This window comes from Oncorhynchus clarkii, chromosome 9 (genome assembly GCF_045791955.1).
Source record: "Oncorhynchus clarkii lewisi isolate Uvic-CL-2024 chromosome 9, UVic_Ocla_1.0, whole genome shotgun sequence".
In the NCBI taxonomy this organism is placed as follows: domain Eukaryota; kingdom Metazoa; phylum Chordata; class Actinopteri; order Salmoniformes; family Salmonidae; genus Oncorhynchus; species Oncorhynchus clarkii.
Genome location: NC_092155.1, coordinates 70,234,235 through 70,247,836, shown reverse-complemented (window position 1 = coordinate 70,247,836; position 13,602 = coordinate 70,234,235). Strand labels below are relative to the sequence as shown.

The following is a 13,602-nucleotide window of genomic DNA, read 5'->3' as shown; positions in this document are numbered from 1 at the left end:
TAACAGGGAATGTCTAGAATTCTAAAAGTTGGCGTAACTAAATATATGGGTCTGGGTGTGGTGTGACCGGGGTTCAAACCTTTTTTTTAACCGATCATTGAACTTAACACTTTAGCTAGTTAAAGCTAGGGGTGAAAGACTCTATGATTTTTGGAGTAGACTCAGACTCCTGTGGTTGGAGTCGAATCTTCCTCGACTCCCAAAACAAGCTGAAACCTCTGCGCATAGCTTACACAACAACTCAATATTGCGGAGTCCTACTAAGAAGACATTTTGCATTCTAGAGAGAACTGGCATTAGCATGATGCTTATCAACTTACAACAAGGCCTATTTTGTATAAATATTGAAGGTGGTGTGTAGGAACTAGAATTATTCAGTCATAATTCCGCTGTGCACAGCCTTGACAGATCACATGGGGTTATGTGGTGCACTATGCTGATAAACCCATTCTTTGCGGTGTTACACAGCCCTTTCTGGATGGGGATAGTATTACTTGAAATGTTTATGTAATTATTATACAAGCATGTGTGTTATTCCAGTGGACGATTCACAAAGGTTTAGTTTTGACAAACTGCCCTGTAATTATACTTCATTCTATTAATGGAAGTCTGGAGTGGTGTTCTTTATTTTGTATTGTTATTTTTTTTAAGACGTGAAGATAGTTTTCAAAGTCATGTCTAGACAAGGCTACACTGATAACTCATGCTTGGCTGCCAAATGTATAGGTGTCCCCATAATATTTACATTGAGGAAGTGTGATCATAATCATTATTTCAGAAATCCATGATAAACCTCTCTTAGTAAATACGCCCCCGCTCCCCATCCTGCTGATTTCAGCTGCTGAACAGTATAGGCATAATTAAAGTGACCATGGCAACCATCCAGTCTCCTTCGTTGCAAAAATACTGAATCATAGGAGAATGGGAGTCGAGGAATCGATTATTTTGGAGGCAGTAAATTCCATAGCAATGGCATTTCAAATTCAAAGTTTGAATGAAGTTAAGTGATACCAAGTTTCAACTACAAGTTTAATCAATAACAGAAATCAGTTGTTTTAGTCGCACAAGTTGATCAAAACAACTTGTGCTCTACAACCGGATGAAATGTTGAACATTGCAGCAGATCAAAGACTGAACAACATAAAAAACAAAAAAAAGTGATATATATATATATGGGCTGTGTTAGAAACCCACACAGGAACACCACTCCACCTTCCTGTTTAAGTGGGGCGGCAGGGTAGCCTAGTGGTTAGAGCGCTGGACTAGTAACCGGAAGGTTGCAAGTCCAAAACCCCAAGCTGACAAGGTACAAATCTGTCGTTCTGCCCCTGAACAGGCCGTCATTGAAAATAAGAATTTGTTCTTAACTGACTTGCCTAGTTAAATAAAGGTTAAAAAAAATGTCTTGTTTATGGGAATTTCACAATCTCAGTTTCAAACAAAACGGTTTAATTAATTATGCTAAATCATGCACACTTGTCTGTGTATAACTGTAATTGCTGCCGACCCTTTGTTGAAGCACCTTCGGCAGCGATTACAGTTCTACTTGCATGAGACCCTGGACACAGCAGCTGCTATCATATGAACTGCACAGAAGGAAGAGGCAGTGGCCTCTGACTTTGGAGACCTGCTGGGGGTTGGGGGACCTCGACCTCTCCGCCCCACTGCCCTCCCCATCTCGAGGGTATCATGGAATGGGACTGGCAGCCAACAGAATGAAAGAGGGGAAGAGGAGAGACTGGAGAAGGTGAAGACCAGCCACAGCAGACAAGACAGTCCAGCTGCTGCTACCAACTATACAGGTAAGAGTAAATTAAATACATGTCATTGGTTATATTCAAAATAAGACGTTAAGCGGGAGGTGATATACTTCACTGTAATATTTTGGACTTACATAGTGAATACAGTGTATTCTGAAAGTATTCAGACCCATTTACTTCTTCCACATTTTGTTACGTTAGCTTTATTATAAACTGGATTAAATTGTTTTGTTTTTTGTCAGCAATCTACACACAGTGTGACGGTGTGAAATTTGTGCAAAGTTATAAAAAATAAATGGACATTTTACATAAGTACCTTTTTTATTTAAGCTCATGAAACATGGGACCAACACTTTACATGTTGCGTTTATATTTTTGTTCACTATATTAAAGGAGTATGTCAGTCTGTTATTGGACCCTTACACTACAATGCCCCGCCAGCAGGTGGTGCAACTGAGACTGACTGGTTTAGTAGTGCAGTCAGCACAGCAGGGCCCCACAGTCAAAGCACTACTGGGTGTGGGTGGCTCAAGAGGCTATCACAGCGTAGGGGCATGTATCGAGAGGAGGGAGGGAGAGAGAGAAAAAGTTATGCTGCTGTAGACATGGACCTACGCTCAGAGCTCCTCAAGTCTATTTGGTATGGCTTCACTGCTCTGGATCTTGAGAAGAGTGGGAAAGTGTCCAAGTCTCAACTCAAGGTGAGCACCTGGATTCATTTCAGCCAAAATTGATGGGATTTTACTAAGGGTTTTGGCCCCATGTTTTAGGGGCACCAACTTCTAACCAAGGCACCCAGCTCTCTCATTTCCGACCTCATGAAGATCTTTATTGGGGTAGCTGGAGTCATCCAATAATATACAGTTCTGGGTCAATAAAAATATACTTTTGACATTAGTGAAGATGAGCAGAACTGGTCCTGAATATCTTGATATGCTGTATATGTTTGTATATGTGGTAGATTTTCTGCTGATCTTCATCTGATTGAGTGTATTTCCTGGTTGAGCAAACCTTCATGGCACATGCTCTGTGTGTGTCAAGTTATTAGCTGATTGTTTTAGTGTTGTAATAGGGCTCGCAGTGGTAACTATATTTTTCCCATGGGTGGGAGAACAACACTGATGATAGTGAAATAGTGCACAGTAGGGGCAATGTGTGAGCTGGAGAGTTACGGTTTGCTCTGCGTTTCTATGAATGGAAGGCCTCATCACCAAGTTGTGACCAGGCTGGTCCATGATGTCACCACATGCAGTGCAATTGGTACTGTGGCACTGAGCACGACCAGAGAGCTGGTGAATATAACTTGTCACCACATCGCCACTTGTACTACAGTTCACGTACATCTTCAGTGCTTATTGATATGAACCTGAGTGCCAGTGTGTTGGTGCTAGCATGCCAACTCCCTGTCACGCTGTTTGGCTTGACAATGAACAATGGAGTTGGCCAGAGCACAAACAAACATCGGACCAGGCTATATTGTTACATGGTGTGGGACCAGTCCCACTCTCCTCCATCGAGCTCCATGATTCAGCCATGTGCTCCTGGCCTGGCTTTCACTATCAGAACCTCGTGACTAGGCTTATCCCTGTCATGCTGGTACTGGCAGACTGGTCTGGAGTATGGGCCAGTCTAGAGACCAGGGAGTCAGGTTCATAGAGGCTGAAGGTCCCCAAGCCACGCAGGTCTTGGTGTTCTTTAAAATTAAGAAATGTATATTACTAAACTGAACAGAAATAAGAAGAAACTGTATTATGAAACTAATATAAATTCTATAAAAATCTTTGGAGTACTTTAAATGAAATTGTGGGCAGAAAGACAAATTCAACTCCATGTTTTGTTGAATCTCGGGGCTCATTCATCACATGACCTTTTGATATTGGCAATTATTTTAATGACTATTTCATTGGCAAAGTGGGCAAACGCAAACATGAAATGCCAACAACAAACTGTGAGCCAACATATTCATGCGTAAAATATCTAATAATGAAAGAAAGCATTGTCATTTTAAATTCTGTGAAGTTAGTGTGAGAAACCATCTCGTATTGATAACTTAGCTGGAAAGCTACTGAAGATGATGGCAGGCTGTATTGCCACTCCTGTTTGTCATATTTATTATCTGAGTCTGGAGAAAAGTTTGTCCTCAGACCTGGAGGGAAGCTAAAGTCATTCCGCTCCCCAAGAATGATAAAGCCCCTTTACTCGTTCAGCCGATCAATCAACTTGCTGCCGGCTCTTAGCAACTTTTTGAAAAGTAATTAAGACTTTCAGCATGCTTATAGAGAAAGGCACTCAACATGTACTGCACTGACACAAATGACTGATGATTGGCTAAAATAAATTGATAATAAGAAGATTGTGGGAGCTGTACTGTTAGACTTCAGAGCAGCCTTTGATATTATTGGCCATAACCTGTTGTTGAGAGAACTTAAGTGTTATGGCTTTACATCTGCTGCCATATCATGGGTTGGGAGTTATCTATCCAATAGAACCAAGGGTTTTCTTTAATGGAAGCTTCTCTAATGTAAAGCATGTCAAGTGTGTTGTAACGCAAGGTAGCACTCTAGGGCCTTTTACTGTTAAACAAAGCCTGTGTGTCTATGTACGCTGATGATTTAACATTATACAGTCAGTTTTGTAATGGGTGGTTGGTTAATAATAAACTGGGTCCTGAACATCTCTAAAACTAAGAGCTTTGTATTTGGTACAAATCATTCCCTAAGTTCTAGACCTCAGCTGAATCTGGTGATGAATGATGTGGCTGTTGAGGAAGTTGAGGGGGGAGAACTTCTTGGTGTCAGCTGAGACCGTAAAGTGTCATGGTCAAGGAATAATTGTTGTGAAGATGGGGAGAGGTCTGTCTGTGATAAAGAGATGCTCTGCTTCTTTTTTTTAACGCCACAGTCGACCAAACAAATCCTGCAAGCTCTAGTTTTATCAAATCATCTCTATTGCCTGATGATATGATCATGTGCTGCAACTAAGGACCTAGAAAAGCTGCAGCTGGCGCGGAACAGAGCAACACGTCTTGCCCTTCAATGTAGAAAAGAGGGCTAATGTCAACAGTATACATGTCAGTCTCTCTTGGCTCATAGTAGAGGAGAGATTGGCTGCATTCATTCTTGTTTTTGTGAGAAATATTGTGAAATTCAAACTTCCCTGTATAATCAACTTACACACAGCTCTGACAGACATAACCCACCAGACACAGACATTCAGAATGAATTCAAGGGAACCCAACGTATTATGTAGAGCCATGATCACATGGAACTCCTTCCCATCTCAAATTATTCAAGCAAACAGCTACATTTGCTTTAAAAAATAAAACACCTCACAACACACCTCCCCCCTATAACTCACATGTATATGTACCAGTGTACAGTATGTATGCGTGTAACTGTCCAGAGGAACTTGTGCTTATTTAAAATGTGTGTAGTTAAATGTTCTGTATTATGTCATATTTTATGTTTTGTGTGGACCCCAGGCAGAGTAGCTGCTGCTTCAGCAACAGATAATGGGGATGCCAATAAAATCCTTGGTTCAGTTGTGAGAAGAGGGTTGACTGAGTGAGGGAGGAGGAGAGAAGGACAGGATGTGGTGATGATGTGTCAGAAAATTAAGGCTGGGTTCTACACGGGTTTACTGAGTCTCTCTCAAAATAAGATACATATCTCTCAACTTCTATTTCAGTAAGGTCCAGTCATTTATTCTTGTTTTTCATGAGAGCATCCTCAATCTTATCAGAAGGTCTAAATGGCAGTTGGAACATTGTTGTGTGAACACAAGAAGCTCTCTTGAAGTAACCCAATAGATATTTGACTGAGTAAATCACACATGCCTGGTCAGCAGTTTCACTATATCCTTCTCCTGTATTCTGACGTGATGGGTACATGATGCATGTTTCCTCTGAGACTAAAATACTGTAATGATTCAGCTTTTGTGTTTCAGGTCTTAAACTGTCAAAGTATTTAATGCTCTTTTCTGTCTGACAGAGACAAGTCTGTGCAAGGTTTATAAACAGGTCTTGGCCAGATACTAATATTGACGTCTGTTACGTTCAGTATTGGTTCATCTTCTGCCGATCTACCATTCCAGTGTTTAATTGCTATACTGTAATTACTTCGCCACCATGGCCTATTTATTTCCTTAACATACCTCATTTGCACTCACTGTATATATACTTTTTGTTTTCTTTTGTTCTACTGTATTATTGACTGTATGTTTTGTTTATTCCATGTTTAACTCTGTGTTGTTGTATGTGTCGAATTGCTACGCTTTATCTTGGCCAGATCGCAGTTGCAAATGAGAACTTGTTCTCAATTAGTCTACCTGGTTAAATAAAGGTGAAATAAAAATAAATAATAAAAAAAACTCATCCAGATCTACCTGTTGTCCATGTGTTTTAGGTTCTGTCCCATAACCTGTGTACGGTTCTGTCCATCCCCCACGACCCAGTGGCTCTGGAAGAACACTTCAGGGATGATGATGATGGACCGGTCTCCAGCCAGGGGTACATGCCTTACCTCAACAAATACATACTGGACAAGGTAATGAAATGCATGCATCATGGCAATAGCTGAGTTTATGTTTTTGTTAGTCTCACTCAACATTGTGTGTATTATTATGTTTCCTGCACACAGGTAGAAGAGGGCTGTTTTGTCAAGGAACAAGTAGATGAGCTTTGCTGGACTCTCACTGCTAAGAAGAACTACAAGCCGGGGAAGGACAATAAGAACGTGTTGCCAGGGAAAGATGCCTTTAGTCTCTGGTGCCTGTTTAACTTTTTGTCAGAGGACAAATACCCTCTGATTATGGTCCCAGATGAGGTGAGTTCAACTTCACCATCCAGTCCTAGTATTTACCTGCCAAATCTCTGAAAAAAATTGCCGACTTGTGGTCCTTTATGCGCAGTAAATGTGGGCTTGCATGTCACATAGCTTCTGGTTTCCTGTAGTCTGTTTTTCACAACTGCTGTTGGCAGTGTTGTTATGATAAGCTACAGGCAGCTTTTAGAGTAGAGCACAGTGGCTCTGCGTGAGAACCAGCAGTCAAGGTTGTTTCACTAAAAACAAAATGGAGGAGGTTACCTTATCAATCAAAAACAATACATTTCACTGGTGGCAAAACAAGTGAAAGGAAACTATTTTCACCACAATATACAATGTCAATGTCTTTTTCTATGCCAAATATTTGTGCTCCACACAATAAAAAAAATTATTTGTTCAGGTGGAATACCTGCTCAAGAAGATGTGTATGGCCATGAGTGTTGAGCTCAACTGTGTGGAGCTGGAGGACTTCATCTCCAAGGATACAGTGCAGCAGAATGGTTTCACTGTCTGGTCCTTCCTGGACATGATGAACTCTGGGAAGGTAACTAGAGGCATGGACCAGGAAATCACCAGCATGGCCATAGAGGAGGTGTACAGGGAGATAGTCGGAGATGTCCTCAAAGAGGTAGGCTACCTGAAAACAATAGAGCAGTATGGTCTGTCTGTCTCTCAGCCGGTCCCACATCGCTCCCTATCCCTCCCTCTTGGCCAGAAAATCTTGATGTTAGCATGTCTGAAGGGATATGTACACTCGGTGGCCAGTTTATTAGGTACACCGCGCCGTTCATGAAAATGGTTCGCTCCGACAGACAGTGAGTCACGTGGCCGTGGCTTGCTATGTAAAGCAGGCAGGCATTGAGGCATTCGGTTACTGTTCGATTGAATGTTAGAATGGGCAAAATGAGTGACCTAAGCAACTTTGAGTGTGGTATGATCGTTGGTGCCAGATGCACCAGTTCCAGTATCTCAGAAATGGCCGGCCTCCTGGACTTTTCACACACGTCAGTGTCTAGGGTTTACAGAGAATGGTGTAACAAACAAACGTCCAATCGGCGGCAGTTCTGTGGGCTAAAACATCTCGTTGATGAGAGTTTGAAGGAGAATGGCAAAAATCTGGCAAGCTAACAGGCAAACAACGGCGCAGTACAACAGTGGTGAGCAGAACGGCATCTCAGAACGCACAACTCGTCGGTCCTTGTCACAAATGGGCTACTGCAGCTGATAGGTTCCACTCCTATCCGCTGACAACAAGAAGAAGTAGCTCCAGTGGGCACGCCATCACCAACACTAAACAACTGACGAGTGGAAAAAGTTTGCCTGGTCCGACAAATCTCAGTTCCTGTTGCGTCATGATGATGGCAGTGTCAGGATTTGGTGTAAGCAGCATGAGTTCATGGCCCCATCCTGCCTGGTGTCGACAGTACAGGCTGGTGGCGGTAGTATAATGGTGTGGGGAATGTTTTCCTGGCACACGTTAGGTCCCTTGATAGCAATTGAGCAACATTTTAATTCAGATTGTTCTGGAGGAAAAGGCGGGGTCCAACCTGGTACTAGATGGGTGTACCGAATAAACTGGCAGCTGAGTGTATAAGCTGTGTAGTGATGTATCTTCCACCATATTGCTGCCACCACCTTAAAGATTTGTAAACATTGGTAAAGGCAAAAGGGGATGTGTCAGTGATAAGTTGTTCTATGTCAATAATGTGTGTGTTGACTTTGTGGCCTCCAGGGGTATCTTTGGAAGAAGGGTCAGCTGAGGAGGAATTGGAAGGAGCGCTGGTTCACCCTAAGGCCCGGTACCCTGGCCTACTACACCAGCGAGGACCGCAAGGATCGCCAGGGAAACATCCCTCTGGACGGGGACTGCTGTGTGGAGGTTCTGCCAGACAGAGATGGGAAGAGGTGTATGTTTTGTCTGAAAACTCTCTCCAAGACCTATGAGATGAGTGCCTCAGACACCAAGCAGAGACAGGAATGGACAGCAGGTCTGTGGGGCATGTTCTTCTACTCAGTGATCCCTCCTACTAATAATGCATTCACTCCCAATAGACTTCAGGCACTTCTCAGAGTGAATATATAATGTGAGCCCTGTGTGGAAGTACTATTGTACAACTTGTTACAGCCTATCCCCCTCCCTCCCCACAGCCATTCAGACAGCCATCCGTCTACACACTGAAGGGAAGACCTCTCTCCACAAGGACCTGAAGCTGAAGAGGAGGGAGCAGAGGGAGCAACGGGAGAGGAGGCGGCTGGCCAAGGAGGAGGAGCTGCAACGTTTTCGGGCCCTCCAGGAGGAGAAGGAGCGTAAGCTGGCCGAGCTGGAGCTCCTGAAGGAGGCACAGAGGCAGGCCCAGGCTCTCCTGGAACAGGACGAGATGAGGAGGCGTCAGCAGCATGATGAGATGCAGCGGGCCCTGGAGGTGCAGCTCCGCGAGGCAGAGGAGGTGAAGACTGGGAGGGGAGAGGGAGACGGTGGAAAAGAAGCGATAACAAAGGGAGGGAGGTGGTGAGGACAGAGAGGGAGGGAGGGGAGGGAGGCGGTGACAATGGAGGGAGGGAAAGGAGGGAGGCGGTGAGGACAGAGAGGGAGGAAGGGGAGGGAGGCGGTGACAATGGAGGGAGGGAAAGGAGGGAGGCGGTGAGGACAGAGAGGGAGGAAGGGGAGGCAGTGAGGACAGAGAGGGAGGGAGAGGAAGGAGGCGGTGAGGACAGAGGGGGAGGGAGGGGAGGGAGGCGGTGACAATGGAGGGAGGGAAAGGAGGGAGGCGGTGAGGACAGAAAGGGAGGGAGAGGAGGGAGGCGGTGACAATGGAGGGAGGGAAAGGAGGGAGACGGTGAGGACAGAGAGGGAGGAAGGGGAGGGAGGCGGTGAGGACAGAGAGGGGGGGAGAGGAGGGAGGCAGTGACAATGGAGGGAGGGAAAGGAGGGAGGCGGTGAGGACAGAGAGGGAGGCGGTGTGGACGGAGAGGAGGGAGGCGGTGAGGACAGGGAGGGAGAGGAGGGAGGCGGTGAGGACGAAGAGGAGGGAGGCGGTGAGGATGGAGAGGCAGTGAGGATGGAGAGGAGAGAGGCGGTGAGGACAGGGAGGGAGGCGGTGAGGACAGGGAGGGAGGCGGTGAGGATGGAGAGGCAGTGAGGATGGAGAGGAGAGAGGCGGTGAGGACAGGGAGGGAGAGGAGGGAGGCGGTGAGGACGAAGAGGAGGGAGGCGGTGAGGATGGAGAGGCAGTGAGGATGGAGAGGAGAGAGGCGGTGAGGACAGGGAGGGAGGCGGTGAGGACAGGGAGGGAGGCGGTGAGGACAGCTAGTAACAGGAAAGGGGGAGAAGGTGAAGGGAAGAAAGGAGTGTGGTTCCAATGAGAACCTTATGAGCATGGTTCTTTTATATAACCTTACAACAAGTTCTATGTAGCACCAAAAAGGGATCTGCTATGGTTATGATCCAAGATCCAACTGCCTTTTTTGGCAGTCTATAGAACCTTCTGTTTTGAGTGTGTGCTTACCTGTGTCAAGGAGGAGGAGGGTGGCGGTTGTGTTGTGTACTGTGGAGGATGGTTGGTGCAGATTTAGAGTGGGTGACAGATCTTCTATGCTGTGTGTGTCTCTCCAGTCGCGGGCCAGCATGCAAGCAGAGATGATTCTGAAGGAGGAGGAGGCGGAGCGGCAGAGGAAGAGGATCAAGGAGCTGGAGGGGTTGCAGACGAGTCTGGAGGAGGCCTTGCACCAGGAGATCAAGGCCAGACAGGACGAAGAGGTCTTTAGATACGCGCAGACTGGGTAGGGTGCTGCATGCGCACACACACAGTATTCTTCTTCAAACATATTCACTTCTATAGACAGGCTCAGGTAGGGCTAGCAGTCGGCATGTGAAAACGCATCCACTTAGCACGTATAAGCTGCATGTCTTTTATTGAACACAGCACACCACAGGGAGACAGATGTGGTGAGAAGCTGATCAGTGTTGAAGGGTGGGCTGTTGCGTTAGTGAGGTTCCTGAGGAAGTAGAGTTTTTAGCAGAGGAAGTTGTCTAGCTACGATCTGTTGGATATGTTGACAGGGTGTGCATGGGCTCTGTCTCAATCTTACATGCAAAAAAAGAAATTATCTGACGTGTCCTTCCATTAATGCCCTTTCTGGCTGTGAGCACTGCATATAATACCAAGCGTTAAGTTCCCTGCTTGTCAAAGCTCTCAAAGAATCTCAGACATGGCAAAGATATCATAAAGAATATAGGCTCGTCCATGCTTGTAATAACTTGGCTTTAAATACAGTTTTACCGAATTCTTTCTAAATCTCCAGCAAATCATGCTATATTTACTGACTACTGTATGCCCTGTGTGTTTTAACTTGACATGTTTCTAAAAAACCTTGAATCTGTATTGCCCAGTTTGCTGTCTGAGGAGGAAGAGAAGATGAAGGCCCTGATGGCCCTCCAGGACGAGCAGGAGGAGTACATCCGGAAGACCCAGAGAGAGAAGCAGGAGCTGAGGCAAGAGATGGAGAACAAGACCCGGGCTCTGGAGGAAGCTCAGCGGCAGCTGGAGGAGGTCAGGGCCAACCGACACCGGGTCGACCAGGACGTTGTGGTGAGTAGCCTACCGTTATCAACACACTGACTACTTCCCTTCACAACAACACTGGATATTTAGATTGAGCTTAATTATCAACACTAACATCAATGTGATTAACATTAGAGCCTTATTCATGTCTTTAGTGTGAATTTGTTCCACATGTTTCAATCTCCCTTGTGTCCTGATAGGCTGCCCAAAGGAAGCTTCGTCAAGCCAGCACCAACGTCAAACACTGGAATGTTCAGATGAACCGGCTGATGAGTCCAGTTGGACCAGGAGGTATGTCACACACATTGAAATGTTGCCATTTTGTCAAGTGTTCAGCATCGTGTGATGTAATGAGGTCACTTGAGTGGGCACACATTTCCTTGCGATTTGACATTTAACTATGCACAAAGAGCAGGGAGCGAGTAAGACATGCGATGTGCAGAACTACTGTACAGTAGTAGGTGTATGCTAAAGGTCGTGAGAGATGTCCCTCTTTCTCTGAGGTTGTAACTAGGTTTTGACAACCTCATTTTAGTGTACTTCTTTCTTTAAGCATAGCATTGATAAGACGTACTCTTGCATTTCTGTGTTATTCATCATATTTTCTACTGTAAACCCGTGGCTCTAGCATCCCTCTTGTCTTTGACACAGTAACTTCAAACCACAGGTACACTGATGACTTACCTGCCAACAACCACTGTTCTCGTTCATAACAAGATGGCTATGTCAGATTCACCAATCATCACTTATGAATAATTGACCAAGACATACTTAGTTACAATGTGGTCTTGTCCAGCAGAAAACAGTACAGCAGGCTTAGTGTTTGTGTTTCTGTATCCTGTATCAGAGAAGAGATCTTCTGGAGGCTCGTTCTCCCGTTTCCAGATCCCTTCTCAGAGAGATCCCGGCCTGCGGCTGAGACAGCGGTCAGAGGAGCAGGATGACGAGAGCAAGGAGAACGTGGACAGCAGTGGTGCAGGGTTAGGCTGTGAAGGAGAGAAACGTCTCTCACAGACCTCTAACGGAGGCATGGACATCCCCTGAGAGGATATGGTTCTTCTCCTCTAGAAGGGAAAACTGTGTTACCAACTGTGTTTCGTTTGTGGTTTTTGTAATGGAAAAGGTGGAAAGACTGAGCGAGTATGAATTCATCTTTTAGGTGGTGTCAATGTAAACGTTCTGTCTAGTTGACGGAAAAGCATGGATGGGATAAAGGAATCGTCAAGATACATGATGTTAATCTTTTGAATATTCTTCTCCCACCAAGTTGGTAGTAAACAATTAGATGCATCATTGGTAGTAAATGTATTATGTCAATAGTATTCCATCACAGCATCTCACGCTATGTTGATGGCAAGTCTCCATGTTTTAATGAAGAAAATAATAACCACAAGTGTTTGTTTTGTTGTTGAGAATTTCTTCTGAAAGATCACAAGATTAAGATTTCTTTCATCTCACAAAATGAATTCTGTAAATATATTTACTAAATGAGTCTAGTTTGTTCTCTTCTCTCCCTCTTTGTAATGACAGACAGACAGACAGACAGACAGACAGACAGACAGACAGACAGACAGACAGACAGACAGACAGACATATTAATAAAATAAGGAGAGTACTCTGTACCAAATGGGTGCAATATGAAAACAGAGAAGAGTGGAAATTAATGCAAACAGCTCTGTGGTCTCTTTATTTCCTGTTTCCGGAGTCAGTTGAAACTTTACACACATGTAGAAATGTAAGCTCGGGGGCCAGGTGCGTACCCTGTGTGTGTAAACTATGTAGACGTTGCATTTTCCCAATCCTTATATCTTCTCAGTGTTTGTGTGACGAAACGAAAAACTAATTCAAGGTATTATCCTGCTTTATTTTTTGGATGTGGATACATATTGGATGTGACAATATGTATCAAAAAAGTGTTAAGAGAGACACCTTCTGACCAAAAAGGACAATTACAGGAGAGATTTATTGCAAATACCAAGATCCAATAATGTGGTGGGAATGACATGATTGACACCCTTGATAAAGATGAACAATAATGACTGTACAAAATCAATTATTCAAATACTGAGCTATATTATATGCTCAATTTCTTTTGGAAATTATTTTATACTAATACAATTGCTCAGAGAAAGAAATGTTGTTTAACAATTTATTTTTCAATCTCAGAGGTAGGCGTTAAAGACATGCTAAGACATGCTAACGGTAATGGTGAACGGTTAGCATGTCTTGGGGGTATGATCTTTGGCCCTCTGTAACTTTCTCACTCATCATTATTCCTGATCAATTCAGGATTATTCGTAATCATGGTAGCATCCACATTAATGTCGAAGTGTTTAAAAACATATATTCTTATTTAGAATAAAATGTACCTCAACATGACACAATATATTATTTAACATAAATTTATATTTGGCACAAAAAAATAAACACAACCTAAACGAACTGCAAGTGCATCCA

The 13,602-nt window shown here is 44.2% G+C and overlaps 1 protein-coding gene across 1 annotated transcript; it reads left to right on the top strand.

The window, feature by feature from the left end:
• Positions 1 to 2,270: 2,270 nt before the first annotated feature.
• Positions 2,271 to 13,587, top strand: LOC139416878 (differentially expressed in FDCP 6 homolog). Its single transcript, XM_071166035.1, has 10 exons — positions 2,271 to 2,461; positions 6,164 to 6,304; positions 6,398 to 6,583; positions 6,984 to 7,211; positions 8,316 to 8,571; positions 8,732 to 9,030; positions 10,197 to 10,363; positions 10,974 to 11,172; positions 11,346 to 11,436; positions 11,993 to 13,587. The coding sequence occupies exons 1-10, from the start codon at positions 2,315 to 2,317 to the stop codon at positions 12,187 to 12,189; spliced, it is 1,911 nt and encodes a 636-aa protein (XP_071022136.1). The 5' UTR covers positions 2,271 to 2,314; the 3' UTR covers positions 12,190 to 13,587.
• Positions 13,588 to 13,602: the final 15 nt, after the last annotated feature.